Source organism: Crocuta crocuta, unplaced genomic scaffold (genome assembly GCF_008692635.1).
Source record: "Crocuta crocuta isolate KB4526 unplaced genomic scaffold, BGI_CrCroc_1.0 scaffold212, whole genome shotgun sequence".
Taxonomy (NCBI): Eukaryota; Metazoa; Chordata; class Mammalia; order Carnivora; family Hyaenidae; genus Crocuta; species Crocuta crocuta.
Window position 1 is genome coordinate 135,858 of NW_027528607.1, and position 21,959 is coordinate 157,816.

A 21,959-nucleotide genomic window follows, 5' to 3' on the forward strand; every position below is an offset into this window, starting at 1 on the left:
GATACCGAAATTTCTGCACCTACATTAAATACTGGTGATACATCCCCTCTCTCTTAAGCCAAACCAGATACTCTGCTGGAAATTCACCTTTCTTCTTCTCTGCTTCCCCCATATTTTCTTCATTTTTTATAATGATGATAACCTCAGGATTTGTACTAGAACTTTTTGTATATTCATCATATCACTTTACTGACCTGTGAGCTGTTTTAGTGGATGGGCCAAATCTGCTACCTATTTCACCCCATGAATAAGGACGATATCTTGATTTAAAAATGTAAATTGGAGTTAGATCAGCTGACCGCAAGTTGTGTGATGAATTAAAAAGTGAAGGACTGTGGGGGAAAGTGGGCTAGTGACTGGAGGGAAAAAGGTATGCCTACTTAACTTTCCTTGAACAAAGGCATCTTAGGGTTATTATTGTCTAATCCTCTGCCTATGTCATTCTACCATTTATTTGTAGAAATGAATAAACATAAAAAGAATTCTCTAAACTATAAACGAGATTTTGAGAGCATCTAGATTCTCCCTTCCCACACAAGAGCACACACACATTTCTTGCTAGTACTATCTCTGCTTTGAATGTGGAATGACCACGTTCTTCCTAATTTTCCCTAGCCAAAGAGATCACCAACAATATGCTTTTACATGGCAATGCCCTTGATTTTTGTGATCACACAGGCAGGCTGGAACAAGCCTAGGCTTTGTCACACAGTAAGCCTAGGATCAAAATATCTGGAAGGCATTACCTTACCTACAATGTAGCTCCAGACTAGGAGTCTGAAAGGTGCTCATGCCAGGGCAAGGGCCCAGGAATGTATTTGAAGGTAACACCCTGGCTTCCCCTTATGTCAGAATTACTTAGTCTGGCTGACTTCCCACGGGAACAGGCATAATCTCACATTCTCAAGACTCCCAAGTCTCAATGTGAAACAGGGCTTAAGAGACCTGAGAGACAATGGGTCTCTTTCCCTAAGGGAAAATGTAGTATAAGGTTTCATATATTTGAAACAAAAATAAAAATCTCAAACCATATCTCATCCCCAAACAAGGGCAGTCCAGAAAGGAAGCCCCATGGCACAGGTAGACCATCATTATGATTAAAAAGTTGAAAATTCTTGTCTAAAGTAATTAAAAATAAAGCAAATTGTATGCATATGTGACTTTATAATAAGTGTTTCATTATTTGTTATTCAAATTTGTAAAATATTACACTTCTTAATTTCAAAAGAGAAAAATGTAACAATTAAAACCTTTTTAAATGACATACTTCTGGTGTAGGAGATACCTGCTATTAAGATTATGCTGTCATTATTTCCATGTATATGTAATTTTTTTAAACCCAGGATCATAATTCACAGGTTATTTCATCACTGAATGCTTCTATTTACACACACACACACACACACACACACACACACAATGGCATACCATTCAGCCAGGAGAAAAAAAGAAATTCTGTCATTTGTGACAACATGGATGGGCCTTGAGGGCATTATGCTAAGTGAGACAAATCCTATATGATCTCATTTATATGTGGAACCTAAAAAAAGCCAAACTCATAAAAGCAGAAGTGAATGATTACCAGAAGTTAGGGTATGGAGATCTGGGTATATTATTTTCTAACTAATAAGTAAATCTTGGAGATCTAATGTGTAGCATAGTGATTATAGGTAACAATATGGTATTATAAACTTCAGAGTTCTTGAGAGAATAGATTAACTGTTCTCATTACTAAAAGAAATGATAACTATGTGAGGTGATGGAGGTGTTAGATAATACTATGGAGGTAATCATATCATAACATATAAATGTATTAAATCAACACATACTGTACACCTAAAATTATACCATTTTATATGTCAACTATATCTCATAAAAATAATTTTTTAATGTTTTATTTTATTTTCTGAGAGACATGAGAGAGACAGAGCATGAGCAGAGAAGGAGCAGAGAGAGAGGGAGACATAGAATCCGAAGCAGGCTCCAGGCTTAGAGCTGTCAGCACAGAGCCTGATGCAGAGCTGGAACACACAGATACAAGATCATGACCTGAGTTGAAGTTGGATGCTCAACCAACTGAGCGACCCAGACACCCCTAATGAAAATAAATTTTAAAACAAAGTACAAATCAAGTCTCATTGCATATTAAATGAGTTCTTCTAATCATTTTTTAAAAATTTGTACAGGATAATCCCTCTCAAAAAAAATGGAAATAAAGATGTGGGTATGTGTTATAATAGAAGAGAGTGTTGTGTTCCTTTTGAAATTCCTCCTATCAGATTGCAAGGAGACAATAAAAGCAAAATAAATTTAAGAAAACTAGGAAAGGGAAATTATTAGCAATGGAAAAACTATTTCAACAAGTTCTTGGAAGAAATAAGATGGAACAGTGTTAATGAATTAAAGGATGCAATTAACAGAGTGAAAAGGTGGGAGAAGATACTTGCAAACCATAGATTAATATCCAAAATATAATAGGAACTCCTACAACTCAATTTGAGCAAAAACAAAAAAGAATTTCCCAATTAGAAAATGGGCTAAGGTCTTTAATAGACATTTCTTCAAAGCAGTCATACAAATGGTCAACAGGTATATGAAAAGATGCTCAACATCACTAATAATCAGGGAAGTGCAAATCAAAACACAATAAGATATCACCTGATATCTATCAAGATGGCTATTATTGAATAAATAAAAAACAAAAAGCATTGGCAAGAATGTAGAATTATTGGAACATTTGTGCATTGTTGCTAGGAATGCAAAATATTTCAGTAACTATGGAAGATAATATGGAGGTTCATCAAAAAGTTTTAAATAGGACTACCATATGATTAAGCAATCCTGCTTCTGATGTTTATCCAAAAGAACTGAAATGAGGGTCTCAAAGAGGTATTGGCATTCCTGTGTTTACTACATTATTCATAATAACCAAAATGTGGAGACAACATGAATGCCCATTGACAGATGAATGGATGAAGAAAATGTGGTATATACATATGGAATGGAATACAATTGAGACTTAAAGAACAGTTTGCAATGTGCGACAACATGGATGACCATGAAAACATTATGCTGAATGAATAAAGTCAGTCACAGAACAACAAATACTGCATGATTCTATTTCTATGAGGTGTCTAAAATAGCCAAATTCATAGAATTAAAGAGTGGAATGGTGATTTCCAGAGGTAGCAGAGAGTGGGAAATAACTAAATAACCATCATAAGTTTCAGTTAAGCAAGAAGAATATGTTCTAGAGACCTGCTGTATATTGTATATATAGTAAACAAGATGTATTTTACACTTAAAAATGTGTTAAAGGGATAAGTTTCATGTTAAATATTCTTACGTCAATACAATAAAATTTTTAAAAAGGAACAACATAAATTTCTAAGATTAAATCCAAGATTTCTACCTAAAATCTTTGTAGACTATAGTAAATTAATGAATCCATCCAAATTTTAGTCTCCTTAAAAATAAAATGCAGTGAATAATGACCATCTACAGAATTGATTCAAAAGTAGAGATAATGCATGTAAAGGTCTAGAATAAATTAATTATTACTGTGTCTAAAAAACTGATAGTCAATCTTGTTTTGAAGAGAGGGACAGAGATGTGCAAGGAATCTCAAAAGGAACTAAAAGGATCTTTAGAACTGATCTACTTAAACCATCCTTGAGGCAGGTAGTGGCAACAATTCTAAGTTTCTAGTGATATAAGCAGAAATTGACTGAACACAAGAATAATCATTGAAATTTGGTCTACAAGAAGTTATTCTCACCTTCAATCTTATTTATTCAGAGTGGTGGGAATTTTTACTTTCCTTTCTTAGACTGAAACCACTAACCCCTAAATTCCATGGATTAGCATATTTGGGTTATTCTCTCATATTGCTGGAGTACATCCTCAAATAGCTTTCTTTTTTAATGTTTATTTATTTTGAGAGAGAGCGAGTAGGGGAGGGGTGGAGGGAGAGGGAGAGAGAATCCCAAGCAGTCTCTGCACTGACAGCACAGTCCAATGCGGGGCTCCATCCCACAAACCGCAAAATCATGATCTGAGCCGAAATCAAGAGTCAGACACTCAACTGACTGAACCACCCATGTGCCCCATCTTCAAATAATTTCTGAGAAAAGCTGTTATGCAGACCTTCTTTCTTCAGTTTTTCATATTTAAAATAACTTTACCAATCACATATTTGATTATTAAATTGAAAACAGAAGTCTAGTCTAATAATTATTTATTTTCATAGTAAGAAAACTACTCTATGGTCTTCCAACATCAGTATTTGCTGGTAGGTATCCTTTTTAATTATGTAAACATGCATTGATTTTTTAAATTATTTTAATGTTTGTTTTCTATCTGAAATTGTTAAGTATGTCTTCATTATATTTATAGCCATTAATTTCACAGCAGTATGTCCAAATTTGAATCTTTTATAAAGGGTATTCTAGGTATTTTGGTATTTCTTGATATTTCTTAAAATACAACTTTTTAATTTTGTTATAGAAAATATTATTTTATAGTTGTTTGGATAAATTCTCCATTTACCTAAACAGTTTTCTCTCTTAATGTAAACCCTAAAAGTCAGACTTTTTTGCTCTTTTGGACAGAACTTCTGTATCTCTTTATTTTTCTTTCATATTTTATGTTTTCCTTGCCTCTTTTTCTTTTTGGGAGATTTTTGCAACTCTGTTTTCCTTTCCTTAAATATTTTTGCCATGAGTAATTCTTTTCTTTTATAAAAGTTATTTTCTAATTGTCTGCTTGCCCCTTTTTCATAGAAATCCTTTCATTGTTTTGTGGGTGAATATATTATCAGATAGCTCTGAAAAATATTGATGCTGGAAATATTCTCCTGCAAAAATAATAAGGATGGTAACATTGGACAAAATACAGAAAGAAATGTAATCCTGACTTGGTTGTAAAGTAATATACATTCATACTAAATATTTATATCAATATTCATATAATCACAGGAATTCAAGTACTGTTTATTAGTTTTCAACTATTACAATCAAATTATAAACAAATCTAGGAAGATTTGTGGAATCATTGATAGTACTAATGATCTTTAGATTAGGTAATTAAAAAATATTTGATTTTGGGCACCTGGGTGGCTCAGTCAGTTGAGCATTTGACTTGAGGTCAGGTCTTGATCTCATGGCTAATGGGTTTGAACCTCATGTCAGGCTTTGTGCTGATAGCACAGAGTCTTCTTCAGATTCTCTGTCTCCTCTCTCTTTGCCCTTCCCCTGTTCGTGCTCTCTCTCTCTCTCTAATGTTTATTTATTTTTGAAGGAGACAGAAACAGAGCATGAGCAGAGGAGGGGGAGAAAGAGAGGGAGACACAGAATATGAAGCAGGCTTCAGGCTCGGAACAGTCAGCACAGAGCCCGATACGGGGCTCAAACTCACAGGACGTGAGAGTATGACCTAAGTCAAAGTTGGATGCCCAACTGACTGAGTCACCCAGGCACTCCTCTCCCTCTCTCTTTAAATAAATAAACAGTAATTTTTTTAATTAAAAATAAAATAAAGTAAATATATCATATTAATATTCAGGTTAGAAGTATAGAAAGAAGAAAGTTGTAAACATACACATTTAATAAGTATATAAATATATGCATATTTATGTATATACCTGTATACACTATATGCACACGCATACAGAAATCACACACATGCATATGATCACACAAAGGTGATACATATTGTAATTGAGTTACAATCCTCATTGTATAAAACAGGGTAGTTTGTAGTCAAATTAAAATTTAAACATAGCTTGGAGTAAAAGAAAAAATCACCGAAAATAAAAATAAAAATAAAAAGTACGCATATGATGCTATCTCTGGAAAGGAACTAAATGGAAGAGATTTTCAAGATGGAGTTTTTGCCTTTTTTATGATTGTCTTGTCTGCATTGTTTAATCATAATTTGTACAAATATATATATTATTTACACTAAATTTAGCATACTATGCAAAGAAAATAAAATATATACTTTGTTAGTCATGGACAGATAGCACAGGAAGAAAATGTTTCAGTTGAGAGAGATCAGAGGGTGTGTCTAAGACATATTATTTTAAATAAATATTTTATTGAACTATAATATTCATGCAAAAAAGAGTACACATCATAAATATCACCAAGTGGATACACTCTGTAATTACCATTCAGGTTAAGCACTAAATCGGTGGCAGCACCTCAGAAGCACCCGTCACACTCTGTTCCATCATTACCTGGGCTTTTATTCTCAAAGTTAAACATCATCCTGATTTCTATGACCACAATTAGTTTTGCATACTTGTGAATTTTATCTAAATGAAATCATAAAATACATATTATTTGGTCTCTTTCACTCAACATTATACTTGAATAGATCACAAGTATTTATTTATTCAATTTGGATATTAATGGACATACACTGTGTGTCATGAATATGTTGCAAGTTACATTTTTTAAAAGTTTTCTGGTGAACATATGTATGCACTGATGGATATACAGTTGATAAACTTGGGAATGAAAGCAGGAGAAAAGAACTTGGGAAAGAGGAATGAACTCCAAATGGTTTTGGCAGGAGAATGCTGAGATAAATAAATTAGCACAGACATTGATGAGCACAGCTCATGTTTTGCCAGGGATTTAAAATCTTAAAAAGTTCAACTCCAGTTCTAGTGATCCAAGCACTCTCCCCTAAAAGTAAGCCTATGAAGAACATAAAATTTCAGAATAGAGTCTTTGCCTACATAGACATAGTGTCTACCTCTTTAAAAAGAGGTAGTAGAGTGGGGCTGGGGGGCTCAGTCAGTTAAGCATCTGACTTCAGCTCAGGTCATGATCTCGTGGTCTGTGGGTTCAAGCCCCACGTCAAGCTCTGTGCTGAAAGATCAGAGCCTGGAGCCTGTCTTGAATTCTATATCTCCCTCTCTCTCTGCCCACCACCCCCACCCCCGGCTCCCTGTTATCTCTCTCTCAAAAATAAATAAACATTAAAATAATAAAAAAATAAAAAGAGATAGAAGAATTAAAGTTCCATGAAAATATTTCCTATTCCCAGATATCTGCTTTCATTTGTAGAGTTCCCTGAAGACTTGGTGATCTCAACCTGGCTAAGAGAATTCTAACTTCTCAGAAGACTCTACTTAAATGTTATGAGAATTGTCCTTTCCTTTAAACAAGAATCTAATGACAATTTCTCGTATCTGCTTGGTTTTCACCCCATACACAATAGGGTTCATTGTGGGAGGCATGAGCAGATAGAGATTAGCCATAATAATGTGTATGTGTGGAGGAATGGTGTGTCCCCCAAACCGGTGAGTGAAGAAGGTGAAGAAGGCTGGGACATAGGTGATGACGATGGCACAGATGTGAGCAGTGCATGTGCTGAAGGCCTTCTGCCGGGCATCTGCTGATGATAGACTCACAACCGTCCGGAGGATCATGGTGTAGGAAATTGTGATGCACAGGATATCAAAGCCCCCAATCAGGAGGGCAACCATTAAACCATAGACGGCATTGATCCTAACATTGCCACAGGATATCTTGGCCACAGACATGTGGTCACAATAAGTGTGAGGTATGACATTGCCCCTGCAGTATGGCAGGTGCTTGGTGAGGAAAGTGAAAGGGATAACAAGTATTACACCTCTAAGAAAAGTGAGGAAGCCAGCCTTGGAAATGACTGAATTAGTGAGGATAGTAGCATAGTGTAGGGGATAGCAGATGGCTACATAGCGGTCCAGGGCCATAAGCATGAGCACCCCAGACTCCATTCCTGTGAAAGTGTGCACAAAGAACATCTGGGCCAGGCAGGCCTTAAAATCAATCAGCTTGAGGTTGAACCACAATATGCAGAGGGTGTTGGGAAGAGTGCTGGTGCACATGAGCACATCTGTGAAGGAGAGAAGGGCTAGGAAAATGTACATAGGTCTGTGTAGGGCTTCTTCAGAGTAAATGAGGTACATGAGGCCCAAGTTCCCTGTGATGGCAATGCTGTACATGGTACACAGGGGGAAGGAGATCCACAAATGCACTTCTTCCAGCCCAGGGATGCCATTTAGGATGAATGAAGCTGGTGTTAGGCTAGTGCCATTTAGGAATGACATAACACCTGTTGGAAGTTCATGGTACAGCAGCTACAGAATTGCTCTGTAAGCAGAAAAAAAAAAAAGGTTCAGAGAGTAACTGACCAGCAGGATTTTCTTCTTCATATGGCTAATTTGTCTTTCTTGTAGATCAATCACTAGATGTGATCTTTTATGTTGACATTGTGACATATACACTATTTGGGTCCATTCCTTAAGTGTCAGATACTGGAAAGATGAACTCACTGGGTTTAGTGGATGTGCTGGATCTGGATGTGTCCAGGGTTTTGGGTTATCATCATTTACAGTCCATTTTCCAGGCTGAAGTTGGCCACTAAGTGACCAGATGATCAAGGATTGATGAAATATTTAACATGCTCTTAGGGCTCATTATCTTAGTCAGAAATAACTATTCCATTCTTAAATGTTAATAATTTTCAAAAGTTCTTTTGAACTAATCTTTAAGATAATCAGTCTTACCTCATGGATACCCTGACAATGATTTCAGTGGGTTAATTTTAGCCCAAATCTCCCTCTTTTTGTTTGGAGGAAATGTAAATTCAGAACTCTAGGAATCATAGAATGATATTAAAGGCAAAAAACATAATAATCTTCTTCCTAATATCATGAAATGGTCCCCTATTTCTGCTTTTGGATCACTACCAACATAAATAATGGGTGAAGTATCACTGGGAATGCAGTAACTTATGAAACATTAATGTGTTAAGACTATAGTCTCTTCCAGTGGATTTAGGGTCTAATCCAACATGAATGGAGATATTCATCATCTTAAACTAAAACAACTGACATTTCCTTTAGAACACAGCACTTTATTTTCTTTCTCTATCACAATTTCAGGGAGCCATAGAATCAAATATTTCTCAACCTATGTCATATCCAAAACTAATTTATTCTAGTATAAAGGAAATGTTCAATTCATTTTTTATAGCCCATAGAAAAGGAAGCTGTGGGAGAATAAGGAAGGACAAAATATTTATGCATAGTAAGAAGAGACTATTTGGTATGACAGTAGATCATGAGGAGATAAAAAACAAGTTAAGACCATATGATGGGTGCAAAAAAGATGCGGAAGTCTGAAAAAGAGGGCTAAGTTGGGCTGGAATTTGCTAATTTGGAGGGGGGATGTACAAGTAGTAAAATACAGGGACTGGTCCTACAGAGGAACTATTGAAGAGAAAACTGTCTCTTTGGATATAAAATATCAATGCTGAAATTTATAGTACTTCCTGGACTTGTGAGAGGTGATCTCCCTGACACTTCAGAGATGTATCTATCGGAAACCTAAGATTGTATAAACTTGACTCTTCTGTCCTCATATGTCTTTTATAAAATCTTATATTTTTATTTTTTAAAAGACTAAGGCTTAATATATGAAGTCTAGGAGCTCTTCAAACTGAGAAATAATTCAACGATTACAACTGTGAGATGAAATGCAAACAATTTCTTAAAAGGAAAAGTAGACAAGAAACAAAACTGTGGAATAAGGCTGTCATAACTCTTTTGTTTTCTCCCACTGCAGTATAAATCATTTTCTCCTGGAAAAGCCCATTTAAGCTTGCACAGCCAGTGGGACTGATTACTTCTCTTTAGAATACTCCCCATATGGATTATATTTCAGTAGCTGAAACATTTGTGTTTTTATTCAAAATGAAAATGGAGCAGATAAGCCAGTATGTAAAATTAGCCTTAAAGTGGGATACACTGTGCCTTTTCAAAAGTCAGGAGAATAATCCTATTTGACAACTCTCTTATGCCTCCTCCTGGCTCAGCTATCATAATTAATACCCACCCCTTTAAGAAGAAGAATGCACCCCCAATTCAGAAATCTGCTCACCCTGAGAGCTACTGGAGTTCTTCGAGAAACTGAAGACATGTCCACAGATCAATTCATACTCATGTCTATGTGATGATTTTGGTCCTGCAAGAGAAATCTAATACCTACATTGAGACCATGAGATGGCAGGTGGAGGAGGGAACTTTTCTATTCTGTGTCTGTTTGGGCGCACACCTGTGTGCATGTGCATGCATGTGTGTGTTGTGTGTGTGATATATTCTAAATTTGGGAGTTTGAAAAACATAATTGCTACCATTTATTTCTACTATAGTCTCAGAGGAGAATTTATTTCCTTTGTGTGTGTTTATAATAATAAGAAAAAAAAGAGACTTAAGAATCAGATATATCTGGGTCCTAAGGAACCTAGCTTAGCCATTGAGAATTGCCTTAGGAATTATTTTGTCTCAAACCATAGATTAGGACTCTTGAAGGTATAATTTTTATAACTACAACATAGCATATATAGATCTAAAATGATTTAGAATTTCAGAATTAAATCCTTCTGGGAGACAGACCTATATTCTACCTTTTCCAAAACTTAGCACAATGTCATGTACAAAATTGGTGCTGAAAAAATTGGGAGTAAAAATTAAATAAGCTTTGTAAAAAACTGAGCTTAATGTGTGATCTTGGATTTAGTGTTCTTGATAAATTTGCTCATTAATTTTAACATTTTACATGGATTATTTTGGATTATATAGCATCTCTTTTTAATTATTATTATTTTTAAAATTTACATCCAAGTTACTTAGAATATACTGCAATAATGATTTCAGGAGTAGAATACAGTGACCATCCCCNTGCTAAGCATAATATCTGTTAGTTCCATCCAAGTTGTTGCAAATGGCAAATTTCATTCTTTTTAATTGAAATTAATATATTAGTTAATATAATATATTAATTTATATATAACATAATAATAGATAATAAGTTAATATATTAATTGTAATTAATATATTAATATATAATACTCCATTATATATTATAAATATGCCACATTATATATGTATGTATTATATATGTATATATGTATATGCTACATACATATAGTATATATATGCCACATTATACCACACCTTTAGTCATTCATCTGTCAATGTACATTTGGACTCTTTCTATACTTTGGCTATTGTCCATAGCTCTGCTATAAACATTGAGTCCATGTGCCTGTCTGAAACAGCACACTTTTATCCTTTGGATACATACTTTGTAGCACAATTGTTAGATCATAGGGTAGTTCTGTTTATAATTTTTTGAGGAACCTCCATACTGTTTTCCAGAGTGGCTGAACCAGTTTGCATTCCCAACAGCAGTGCCAAAGAGTTCCTCTTTCTCCACATTCTTGCCAACATGTAATTGTCTGAGTTGTTAATTTTAGCCATTCCTACTGCTGTGAGGTGGTATCTCATTGTGGTTTTGATTTGAATTTCCCTGATGTTGAGTGATGTTGAGCATTTTTTAATGTGTCTATTAGCCACTGGATGTCTTTGGAGAAGTATCTGTTCATGTATTTTGCCCATTTCTTCACTTGATTATTTGTTTTTTGGATATTGGGTTTGGTAAGTTCTTTATAGATTTTGGACACTAATCTTTTATCTGATTTGTCATTTACAAATATCTTCTCTCATTCCATTGGTTGCTTTTTAGTTTTTTTGATTGTTTCCTTCACTCTGCAGAAGCTTTTTATCTTGATGAGGTCCCAATAGTTCATTTTTGCTTTTGTTTCCCTTGCCTCCAGGGACATGCTGAGTAAGAAGTTGCTGTGACCAAGGTCAGAGAGGTTTTTGCCTGCTTTCTCCTTGAGGATTTTGATGGCTTCCTGTCTTGTTTAGGTCTTTCATCCATTTTTAATTTATTTTTGTGCCAGAGGCCAGCTCTGGCTGAGTCCAGGGGTCCATGAAGGATGGACGGTGTCAGCAAGGGAGGAATGAGAGAGCCAAGAGAGTCTTTCTGGTCACCAGGCAGGCATCTCCCCTCTGACTGGGGCTCAACTTTATTTTATAATTAAGTGTTTGGGGGACAGCACAGAAGTGGCATTTGCCTTAGACAATGATTTCTGATGACAAATTTCTTTGATATGTAAGAATTTCCCAGAACAGAGATTTGTAGAAGACTCATGCATAACCTTTATCAATAGTGATTGAGGTAGGTGATTTAGATGCTTATCCTGTGGGGAAGGAAGGTGTCTTTAGCATACCAGACAATGTTTTTAGCATAAAAAGGGTGAAGTTAGTTTTTTGTGAGCAGGGGTCAATAGCTTGTTTGTTTAAGGAGAAGTATTAAGAAAAACAGGTCTTTCAGGAAACATAATGTTTGCTCCCATACTCACAAAAGAAGTTCCTACAATAGGTTCCTTCACAGGGTGCAATCAGCATATTCAAGGACAGAGTAAGTCACTCCTAATACTGATCAACAAAGATGCCTTGAGGGTCAGTGCTCCAAGCAGAAACAGTTATGTGGGGGTGGATATCTGTCCTTAACTCTAAATTAGGCTCTTTGTCTCAGGACCAGGCTCAATTGTAACTCTTGTGTTCTTAATCCCCTTTATTATCTAAGTCTTGGATCTGCAAGGCCCATAGGAAGAGTCTTTTGACAATCATCCACAGTGCTTTCATCTAAAATCCCTTTTGAAAAGGCAGGAATATGCTTTTCCTTATGAGGAATCTGTGTGGGGAATATTGGTCTGATCTGGAATATTGTGAGGCCTGGTCAATACCAGCAGGTTCATTTCCAACACGAGCCAGTAGTAGCAGAAGGAGATACCAGTTTTCGTTTCTCATGGCAGGAGCTGTACAAACGCTGTCATTTCCTCGCTGTGACTGTCAAACAGTGAGGTTGGTGCGACTTCCAGCATTTTTGTGTATGGTGTAAGAAAGTGGTCCCGGTTCATTTTCCTGCATGTCGCTGTCCAGTTTTCCCAACAATATTTTTTGAACAGACTGTCTTTATACCATTGGATATTCTCTCCTCCTTTGTCAAATATTGGTTGCCCATATGCTTCTGGGTCCATTTCTGGGTTCTCTATTCTGCTCCATTGATCTGAGTGTCTGTTTCTGTGCCAGTACCATACTCTTTTGATGATTACAGCTTTGTAATATAGGTTGAAGTCTGGAATTGTGATGCCTCCAGCTTTGATTTCTTTTCCAGAACTGCTTTGTCATTCAGAGTCTTTTCTGCTTCCATATGAATTTTAGTATTGTTTGTTCTAGCTCTTTGAAGAATACTGATGTTATTTTGATAGGGATTGAATTGAATATGAAGATTGCTCTGGGTATTATTGACATTTTAACAACATTTGTTCTTCCAGTCCATGAGCATGTAATGGTTTTCCATTCTTTTGTGTTTTCTTCAATTTCTTTCATAAGCTTTTTATAATTTTCAGTGTATAGATTTTTCACCTCTTTGGTTAGTTTTATTATTAGATATTTTATTTTATGGTTTTTGGTGCAATTGTAAATGAGATCAATTCCTTGATTTGTCTTTCTGCTGCTTCATTATTGGAGTACAGAAATACAACAAAGTTCTGTGCACTGATTTTATATCCTGCAACTTTGCTGAATTCCTGGATCAGTTCTAGCAGCTTTTTGGTGGAATCTTTTGGGTTTCCATATAAAGTATCATGTTGTCTGCAAAGAGTGAAAGTTTGACTTCCTTCTTGCCAATTTGGATGCTTTTTATTTCTTCATGTTGTCTGAATGCTGAGGCTAGGGCTTCCAATAGTATGTTGAATAACAGTGGCAAGAGTGGACATCTCTCCCATGTTCCTAGCCTTAGCAGGAAAGATCTCAGTTTTTTCCCATTGAGGATGAATTAGCAGTGGGTCTTTCAAATATGGCTTTTATGATCTTGAAGTATGATCATTCTAATCTTACTTTCTTAAGGGTTTTTATCAAGAAAGTGTGCTGCATTTTATCAAATGCTTTCTCTGAATCTATTGAGAAGATCATGTGGTTCTTGTCCTTTCTTTTATTGATGTGATTATCACATTGATTGATTTGCAGATAGTGAACCAACCCACATCCCAAGTATAAATCCCACTTGATTGTGGTAAATAATTCTTTCAGTGTATTGTTGGATCCAGTTGGCTAGTATCTTGTTGAGAATTTTTGCATCCATTTTCATTAGGGAAACTGGTCTTTAGTTTCCTTTGTCTGCTTTTGGAATCAAGGTAATACTCACCTCATAGAAAGAGTTTGGAAGTTTTTCCCATTTCTATTTTTTGGAACAGCTTCAAAAGAATAAGTGTTAAATCTACTTTAAATGTTTGGTAGAATCCCCCCTGGGAAGCTATCCAGCCTTGGATTCTGTATTTTTAGGAGATTTTAGATTACTCATTCAATTTCTTACTGGTTATGGTTCTGTTCAAATTTTCTATTTCTTCTCATTTCAGTTTTGGTAGTGTATATGTTTCTAGCAATTTGTCCATTTCTTCCAGATTCCCTAATTTATTGTAGTATAATTGTTCATAATATTCTCTTATTATTGTTTGTATTTCTGCACTCTTGGTGTGATCTCTCCTCCTTCATTCTTGATTTTATTTATTTGGGCCCTTTTTCTTTTTCATCAAACTGGCTAGTGATTTATCAATTTTGTTAATTCTTTCAAAGAACCAGCTCCTGGTTTCATTGATCTGTTCTACTGGTTTGTTTGTTTGGGTTTTTGTTGTTGTTGTTGTTTTTTGTTTTGATAGCATTGATTTCTGCTCTATTCTTTATTATTTCCTGTCTTCTGTGTTTTGGGGTTTTACTTGCTGATTTTTTCCAGCTGTTTAAGGTGTAAGGTTAGGTTGTGTATATGAGACCTTTCTTCCTTCTTTAGGAAAGCCTGAATTTCTATATACTTCCCTCTTAAGACAGCCTTTGCTATATCCCAGAGGTTTTGGGCTTGGTGTTATCATTTTCACTGGCTTCTATGTACTTCTATTTCCTCCTTAACTTCTTGGTTAACCCATTCACTCTTTAGTAGGGTCTTCTTTAATCTCCAAGTACACATTGTCTTTCTAAGTTTTTTCTTGTAGTTGATTTCAAGGTTCATAACATTGTGGTCTGAAAATATGCATGGTACTATCTCTATCTTTTTGTACTTGTTGAGGACTGATTTGTGTCCCAGGATGTGATTTGTTCAGGAGAATGTTCCATATGCACTCGAGAAGAATGTGTATTCCACTTTTAAGGATGAAATGTTCCAAATATATCTGTTAAGTCCATCTGGTCCAATGTATCATTCAAAGCCATTGTTTCCTTGTTGATTTTCTGTTTAGATGATCTGTCCATTGCTGTAAAATGGGTGTTGAAGTCCCCTACTATTATGGTATTATTATCAATGAGTTTATTTATATTTGTGATTAATTGGTTTATAAATGTGGGTGTATCATGTTGGGGGCATAAATGTTTATAGTTGTTAGATCTTGTTGGTGGATAGATTATTATTATCATACTTAATTATGTATGATATCCTGCCCTTTTGTCATCTTGTGTTAAAATCTTTTGTTTTTAATCTAGCTTGTCTGATGTAAGTATGGCTGCCCCACTTTCTTTTGGTGACCATTAGCATGATAGATGGTTCTCCATCACCTTACTTTCTTTTTTTTTAATGTTTTTTTTTTTTAAATTTATTTCTAGGAGAGAGAAAGAGAGACAGCATGAGCAGGGGAGGGTCAGAGAGAGAGGGAGACACAGAATCTGAAGCAGGCTCCAGGCTCTGAGCTGGCAGTCAGCACAGAGCACGACACGGGGTTCGAACCCACGAACCGCGAGATCATGACCTAAGTGAAAGTCAGACGCTTAACCAAGCCACCCAGGTGCCCCACCATCACCTGAACGTGTCTTTAGGTCTAAAATGGGTCTCTTATAAACCACATATAGATGGATCTTGTTTTCTTATCCATTCTGTTACCCTATGTATTTTGATTGGACCATTTAGTCCATTGATATTTAGAGTACTGAAAGATACAAATTTACTGCCATTGTTTTGCATGTAGAGTTGGAGTTTCTGCTGTCCTTTTTAGTCTTTGTTGCTTTTGATATTTTTTGTTTTGTTTTGACTTTTCTCCCCTCAGGGAATCCTCCTTAAAATGTCTTGCAGGGCTGGTTTAGTGGTCACGATCTCCTTTAGTTTTTGTCTGGGAAACTTTTTATCTCTCCCACTATTTTGAATGACAGCCTTGCTGGATAAAGAATTCTTGGCTGCAGATTTTTCTGATTCAGCACATTGAATATATTGCGACATTCTTTTGTGGCCTGACAAGTTTCTGTGGCTATGTATGATGCAAGCCTGCTTATTGACATTTAGAGTGAGTATTGCTTATATATTTTGGATATTGACCCCTTACCAGATATTTGGTTTGCAAATATCTTCTAGTCTGCAGGGTGACTTTTCACTTTGTTGATTGTCTCTTTTACTGTGCAGAAGTTTTTTTCTTTTTATTTTTTTACTTAAATCCAAGTTAGTTAACATACAGTGTTGTATTGGTTTCAGAAGTAGATTCCAGTAATTCATCACTTACATATTACACTCAGTGCTCATCCCAAGAAGTGCCTTACTTAATGCCCAGAACCCATTTTGCTGCACAGAAATTTTTACTTCAGTGCAATCCCACTTGATTTTTGCTTTTTTGTTCCCCTGTTTTTGGTGTCATATCCAAAGAATCATTGCCAAGACCGAAGTCAAGGAAATTTTCCCCTACAATTTCTTCTAGAACTTTTATGGTTTCACATCTTCATTTAACTTTATAATCCATTTTGAGTTAATTTTTGTGAGTGGTGTAACATAGGGGTCTAGGGCTCTTGATTCTGTCTCACTGGTCTATTCTGTTTTTATTCCAATACCATACTGTTTGATTACTATGCTTTATGACATAATTTGAAATCAGGGATCATGATGTTTTCAGCTTCGTGAGTATTGGTGGTTTATTCTCTTTAATTTACTTCTTGTATATCTATGTATGGATTTACCAAAACTCATTTATTCACTCACTTGCACTATTGGATATTTATTTTGGGGCTATAGTGAATAAACCTGTTCTAGACACTCATGGGCAAGTCTTTGTATAGACATATTTTCAGATTTCTTATGCAAATACCCACAAGTGGAAATATTGAGTTATAGAGCAGGTGCCTGTTTCCGTTTTGAAGCTAGAATTGAGGAAATCTGGGAAGGCAGATAGAGTTCAACGTTTATTTTGCAATGGATACCAGACAGTCATATGTTCCATTAGAGAAAAGTCGTTAAAATTTGAGGGTAACTACTGAGGATTTTCCTCTTGGCTCAAATAAATTGTAAATACAGGTATCTCCACTTTTTGAAAGTTTGTGTTATGCCACCCACTTTTACAAAAGACCCACATTAGTACTGCTTTTGCTAAACAAAATACATCCAAGAAGATTTTCACTTGCATGAAAAAAAGGATCAATGTAACACTAGTAGTCAGTGTTTGTTTTTACAATGAGCTGTTACAGAGGCAGAGAACACCTGAGCACAGTGGCCCCACCAAACTCCTTCCCTAGAAACCACACTCAGCATCTCAGCCATCAACCCTCACACCTTTGAACTGCATCTGTGAGCACTGAGCTTTATCTCCATTTATTTTGTACATCCATTAACAAGATGTGCCCTAACATGTCAGAAAAGACCAAGACAGGTTATTTTGGGGTCGGGAAATGCTGACAAAATTTTCCATTTAAATACATGGCAATTGCTTCTTTGCTTCATGACATTTCATAGGAACACTCTATTTTCAGATAACAGAGGATGTCTGTATAGATCTAGTTTCAATAAAGCTAAATTTATCTCCTTCCCCATCGGAGATCTATGGGACATCTATTTGTGTAGTGTTAAAAACATTTTCCCCTTTTGCTTGGAAAATCCCCAGAGAAGTCACTAAGTGTTGTTATATAGGGCTCCTAAACAATGCTGCACAATTTCCTGAGCAATACCAGTTAAAAATGGAGATTTGAAAACATCAGACATCAGGGTGAGTTTGGGTGATTCAGGAGAAAAAAATATATAAGATGCAGAGAAAATATGCAACTAGATAGCAGAGATTTGAGTTAGAGGATGGCTGAACGTGGGGAATAAGTCATCTCACTCTTTAGACTTTTGAAACCAAAGGGATTCACAAACTACCTTGAATAAGGAGGAGAAGTAGGGGAAAAATTAATGTAGTTTAGGCACTGGAGGAAGGAGGCACAGTAGTGCCAATGCGATAAGACCAAAGAGATAACTTTATAGGGAAGCAAATGTCTGCACAATAATAAGAAAACAATAAAAATTAGAACTTTGGAAAAGACTGCACAATAATGTCTTCTCCCTGTGGATGGAAAGTCTTCCTTGGGAAGTGGTAAGACCTCTATCAATGAAAATGTTTTAGTGCAAGAGTTGGAAGGAATTCCCATGACAATGTACCCCAACTTCCTCATGACAACATTCATGACACATGTCGTTCTCCCATTGCTTTAATACATCTGATAACAGCAATCTTGTTATCTTACTAGAGATTTCTATCTGCATGAATGAATAACAATACTAGCACTCAAATTTACACTCCTATAACTTTTCTTGTTCATCATATGTATGACTTTCAAGTGTACAAAATAAACAAAAGACAATTACTTGCCTCTACTCCATGCACTCATACCAATTTTAATTATTTCCAACTTCACTAAAAGAAGAAACAAATGAATAACCTTTAGGATTCTAGGAGTCTTGAAACCATGTTTTCCATCCCTCAGACGCTCTGATATCTCAATACACACACTAATTTGTTAAGGGTTTTATATACAAGCAGGAAGACAAACCAAAAAGGACACTTTGAAATCCATCCATCCATCCATCCATTCATTCTATAACTCTTTTCTTGTGCCAGTTACTATGTTAAGTGCAAGAGACATAGCATTGAACAAAATAGCAATTCCTGCGCATATAGATTTTTAAAATTCTGGTGATGGATCAAGGACAATGGTAATTGCTGTGAAGTACAGGAAATCTGGAGAGGAAGATATACCAAGATTGTCAGAGGTCTGGGGCTTGCAATATTTTTTATTATTTCTTAAACTTTATTTTTTTAGAGACTGAGAGAGAGAGAGAGAGAGAGACAAACAGAGAGAGAGAGCAGGGGAAAGGCAGAGAGAGGAAGAGAGAGGGAACACCACACAGGCTCTGCACTGACAGTGGGGAGCCCGATGCAGGGCTCAAACTCAACGAACTGTGAGATCATGACCTGAGCTGAAATCAAGAGTCATATGCTTGACCAACTGCGCCACCAAGGTGCCCCTGGGGCTTTCAATTTTAGGGGTTTTTTTGTGGGTTTTTTAAAATTTTATTTTATTTTTTTGTTTTTAGTGTTTTTTATTTTTTTTAGTGTTTATTTAATTAATTAATTTACTTATTTTAATATTGTTTACTGTCAAGTTGGTTTCTAGATAACCTCCAGTTGTCATCCCAACAAGTGCCCTCCTCCATGCCCATCACACATTTTCCTCTCTCCCCGACCCCAATCAACCCTCAGTTGGTTCTCAGAATTTAAGAGTCTCTTATGGTTTGCTTCTCTCCCTCTTAACTATTTTTCCCCTTCCCCTTCATCATGGTCTTCTGTTAAGCTTCTCCTGATCCACATATGAGTGATAACATATGTTATCTCTTTCTCTGCCTGCCTTATTTCACTTAGCATAACACCCTCCATCCACGTTGCTACACATGCCCAGATTTCATTATTTCTCATTGCCATGTAGTATTCCGTTATATAGATAAACCACATCTTCTTGTCCATTCGTCAGCTGATGGACATTTAGGCTCTTTCCATGATTTGGCTATTGTTGAAAGTGCTGCTAAGAACATTGGGGTAAAAGTGCCCCTATGCATCAGCATTCCTGTATCCCTTGGATAAATTTCTAGCAGTGCTATTGCTGGGTCATAGGTGAATTCTTTTGTTATTTTTTGAGTAAACTCCACACTATTTTCCAGAGTGACTGCACCAGATTTGGGGCTTATGATTTTGAATTAGGGTAAAGAAAATCCTTAATTTGGGTCTGACACTGAGAAGAGACCTAGAACCGGTGAAGATATTTAGCATGGTATTATCGGGGGAATAACAAAGCAGACAGTGAATGTGGCAAGTGTAAACACCCTGGATTGTACACATGCTTACTGAGTTTGAAAAGCATCCAGTAGGTATGGATAGACTGAGGGGATCAGGGTTAGAGCAGTGGGAGGCACATTTAGAGATTCCAGAGGGTTTTTTTTTTAATGTTTATTTATTTATTTAGAGGGAGACAGAGCATGAATGGGGTAGAGAGAGGGAGACTCAAAATCTGAAGCAGGCTCCAGGCTCTGCGCTGTCAGCACAGTTCAATATGGGGCTCAAACACAAACCATAAGATTATGACCTGAGCTGAAGTTGGACGCTTAACCAACTGAGCCACCCAGGCACCTCTAGAAATTCCAAAGAGGTCTAATTGTATAGGATGTTGTAAACAACTACAGGGATGTCAGCTTTTGCTCTGAGCGAGATATAAAGAGGCTAGATATTGTTTTGTCTCATTTATTTTATAAAGACAAATAATGTAATAATACTAACAATAATTACCATAGCACTATATATTCCAAGTTGTGGTGAAAATTTCCATCATATACTTAATGTTTACCTGGTTTGCTCAATTTACAGCTGAGCAAATTGCTTTAACAACCCATCAATTCTAGTCTTTTCATGCTTTCTAGAAAGAAAATTGCTTTTTATCATTTTTATATATTGTTTATATGACATCATTTGAAAAGTTTTTCACTTGTTAAAAGTAATAGATAAAAACACACAAACCAACCATTTATATAGAAAATTCTTAGGCTCAATTCCTCTCTCTCTCTCTCTCTCTCTTCACACACACACACACACACACACACACACACTCACACAGGAGAGAAAAACAATCAAAAGAAACAATCAAAATTAGAACTTTGGAAAATACTGCTTAATGGGGTAGACTGAAGTATACCAAAGGAATACATAAATTAATTTTTGTAAATGCAACAAGATATACAATACACTGCTGTGGGAAATGAGTAAGCCTGTTGAAAACAATGACTAAGGAAAGCATTTTAAAAATATAAGATAAAGAGGAGTTTTCTCAAAAACAAAAGAAAGGAAGAAAGAAAAATGACCTGAAGTCATAGTGTCAATCAAAAACCTTTCAGGTTAAAACCACATCCCAGAACATTGAAGAAAGATAGAAAACTAACTGTTTTCAAGAAACAAAATAAGTAAGAAAACTTTCACCCTATCCAGTATAATTTTCATAGTTATTTGAGGCCAAACATAATATAACAAAAAGACTAAAATAATTATGATTATTTATATAGTATGCTTATCTACATGGAAATTTTGGAAACTAAGAGAAACTGTGATAATTGCATAGTACTTTACAATGTCATTGGTTAAATGCAAGTAGTAGAATCTTTTATGTTTACCAGCAAGAAACAACCAGATATATAGAGTGAAATGACTGTGGCCATCATATCTAAGTTATAACGTACTAAGTAATTTTGGCCCACCAAATCTTATCTTTGATTATTTTGTCTTGGAAAATCCAGACTTGAAAGGCATAGACTGGTAAAATCTAGACAATCCTCAGCTCCATCGTACCTGTATGTAATAGGTAGACACATTTTACCTGTGTGTAATAAGTGCTCATATGATTCAACTGATTACAATCCAGCCAACATGTCTGCAAAGACTTCTTGGAAGAAGGAATTAAAAGAGAAGTGAGAAGTTAAAAGAATCAGTATTGTTCAACAGAAAGATAAATTGGAAACAGGTTAAGGGAACAGAAACAAGCACTAGAAAATGGCCTGAGAATATGAGCATGTGCACATCAACAGAGTTTACAGAATAAAACCAAGGAAGATCAGGTCTCTGTTACAACGTTTGCAGGATGTTAGCATTCCTTTGATTCATTAAGAGGCCCAGTAGTACTCAGTAGAATCAAATAACAGTGTGGATACAAAAAGATTATTTTTCTCTTGAATTTTTAT

General features: G+C 35.8%; 1 protein-coding gene across 1 annotated transcript; it reads right to left on the minus strand.

Moving 5' to 3' along the window:
- Window positions 1-7,141: 7,141 nt before the first annotated feature.
- Window positions 7,142-8,104, minus strand: OR52N1 (olfactory receptor family 52 subfamily N member 1). The gene has a single exon (XM_077754612.1). The coding sequence runs from the start codon at window positions 8,102-8,104 to the stop codon at window positions 7,142-7,144; it is 963 nt and encodes a 320-aa protein (XP_077610738.1).
- Between the last annotated feature and the right edge of the window lie 13,855 nt (window positions 8,105-21,959).

Excerpts from the sequence above, each read along its gene's own strand:
- OR52N1 (XM_077754612.1), bottom strand. The coding sequence starts at position 8,104 with ATGTCATTCCTAAATGGCACTAGCCTAACACCAGCTTCATTCATCCTA.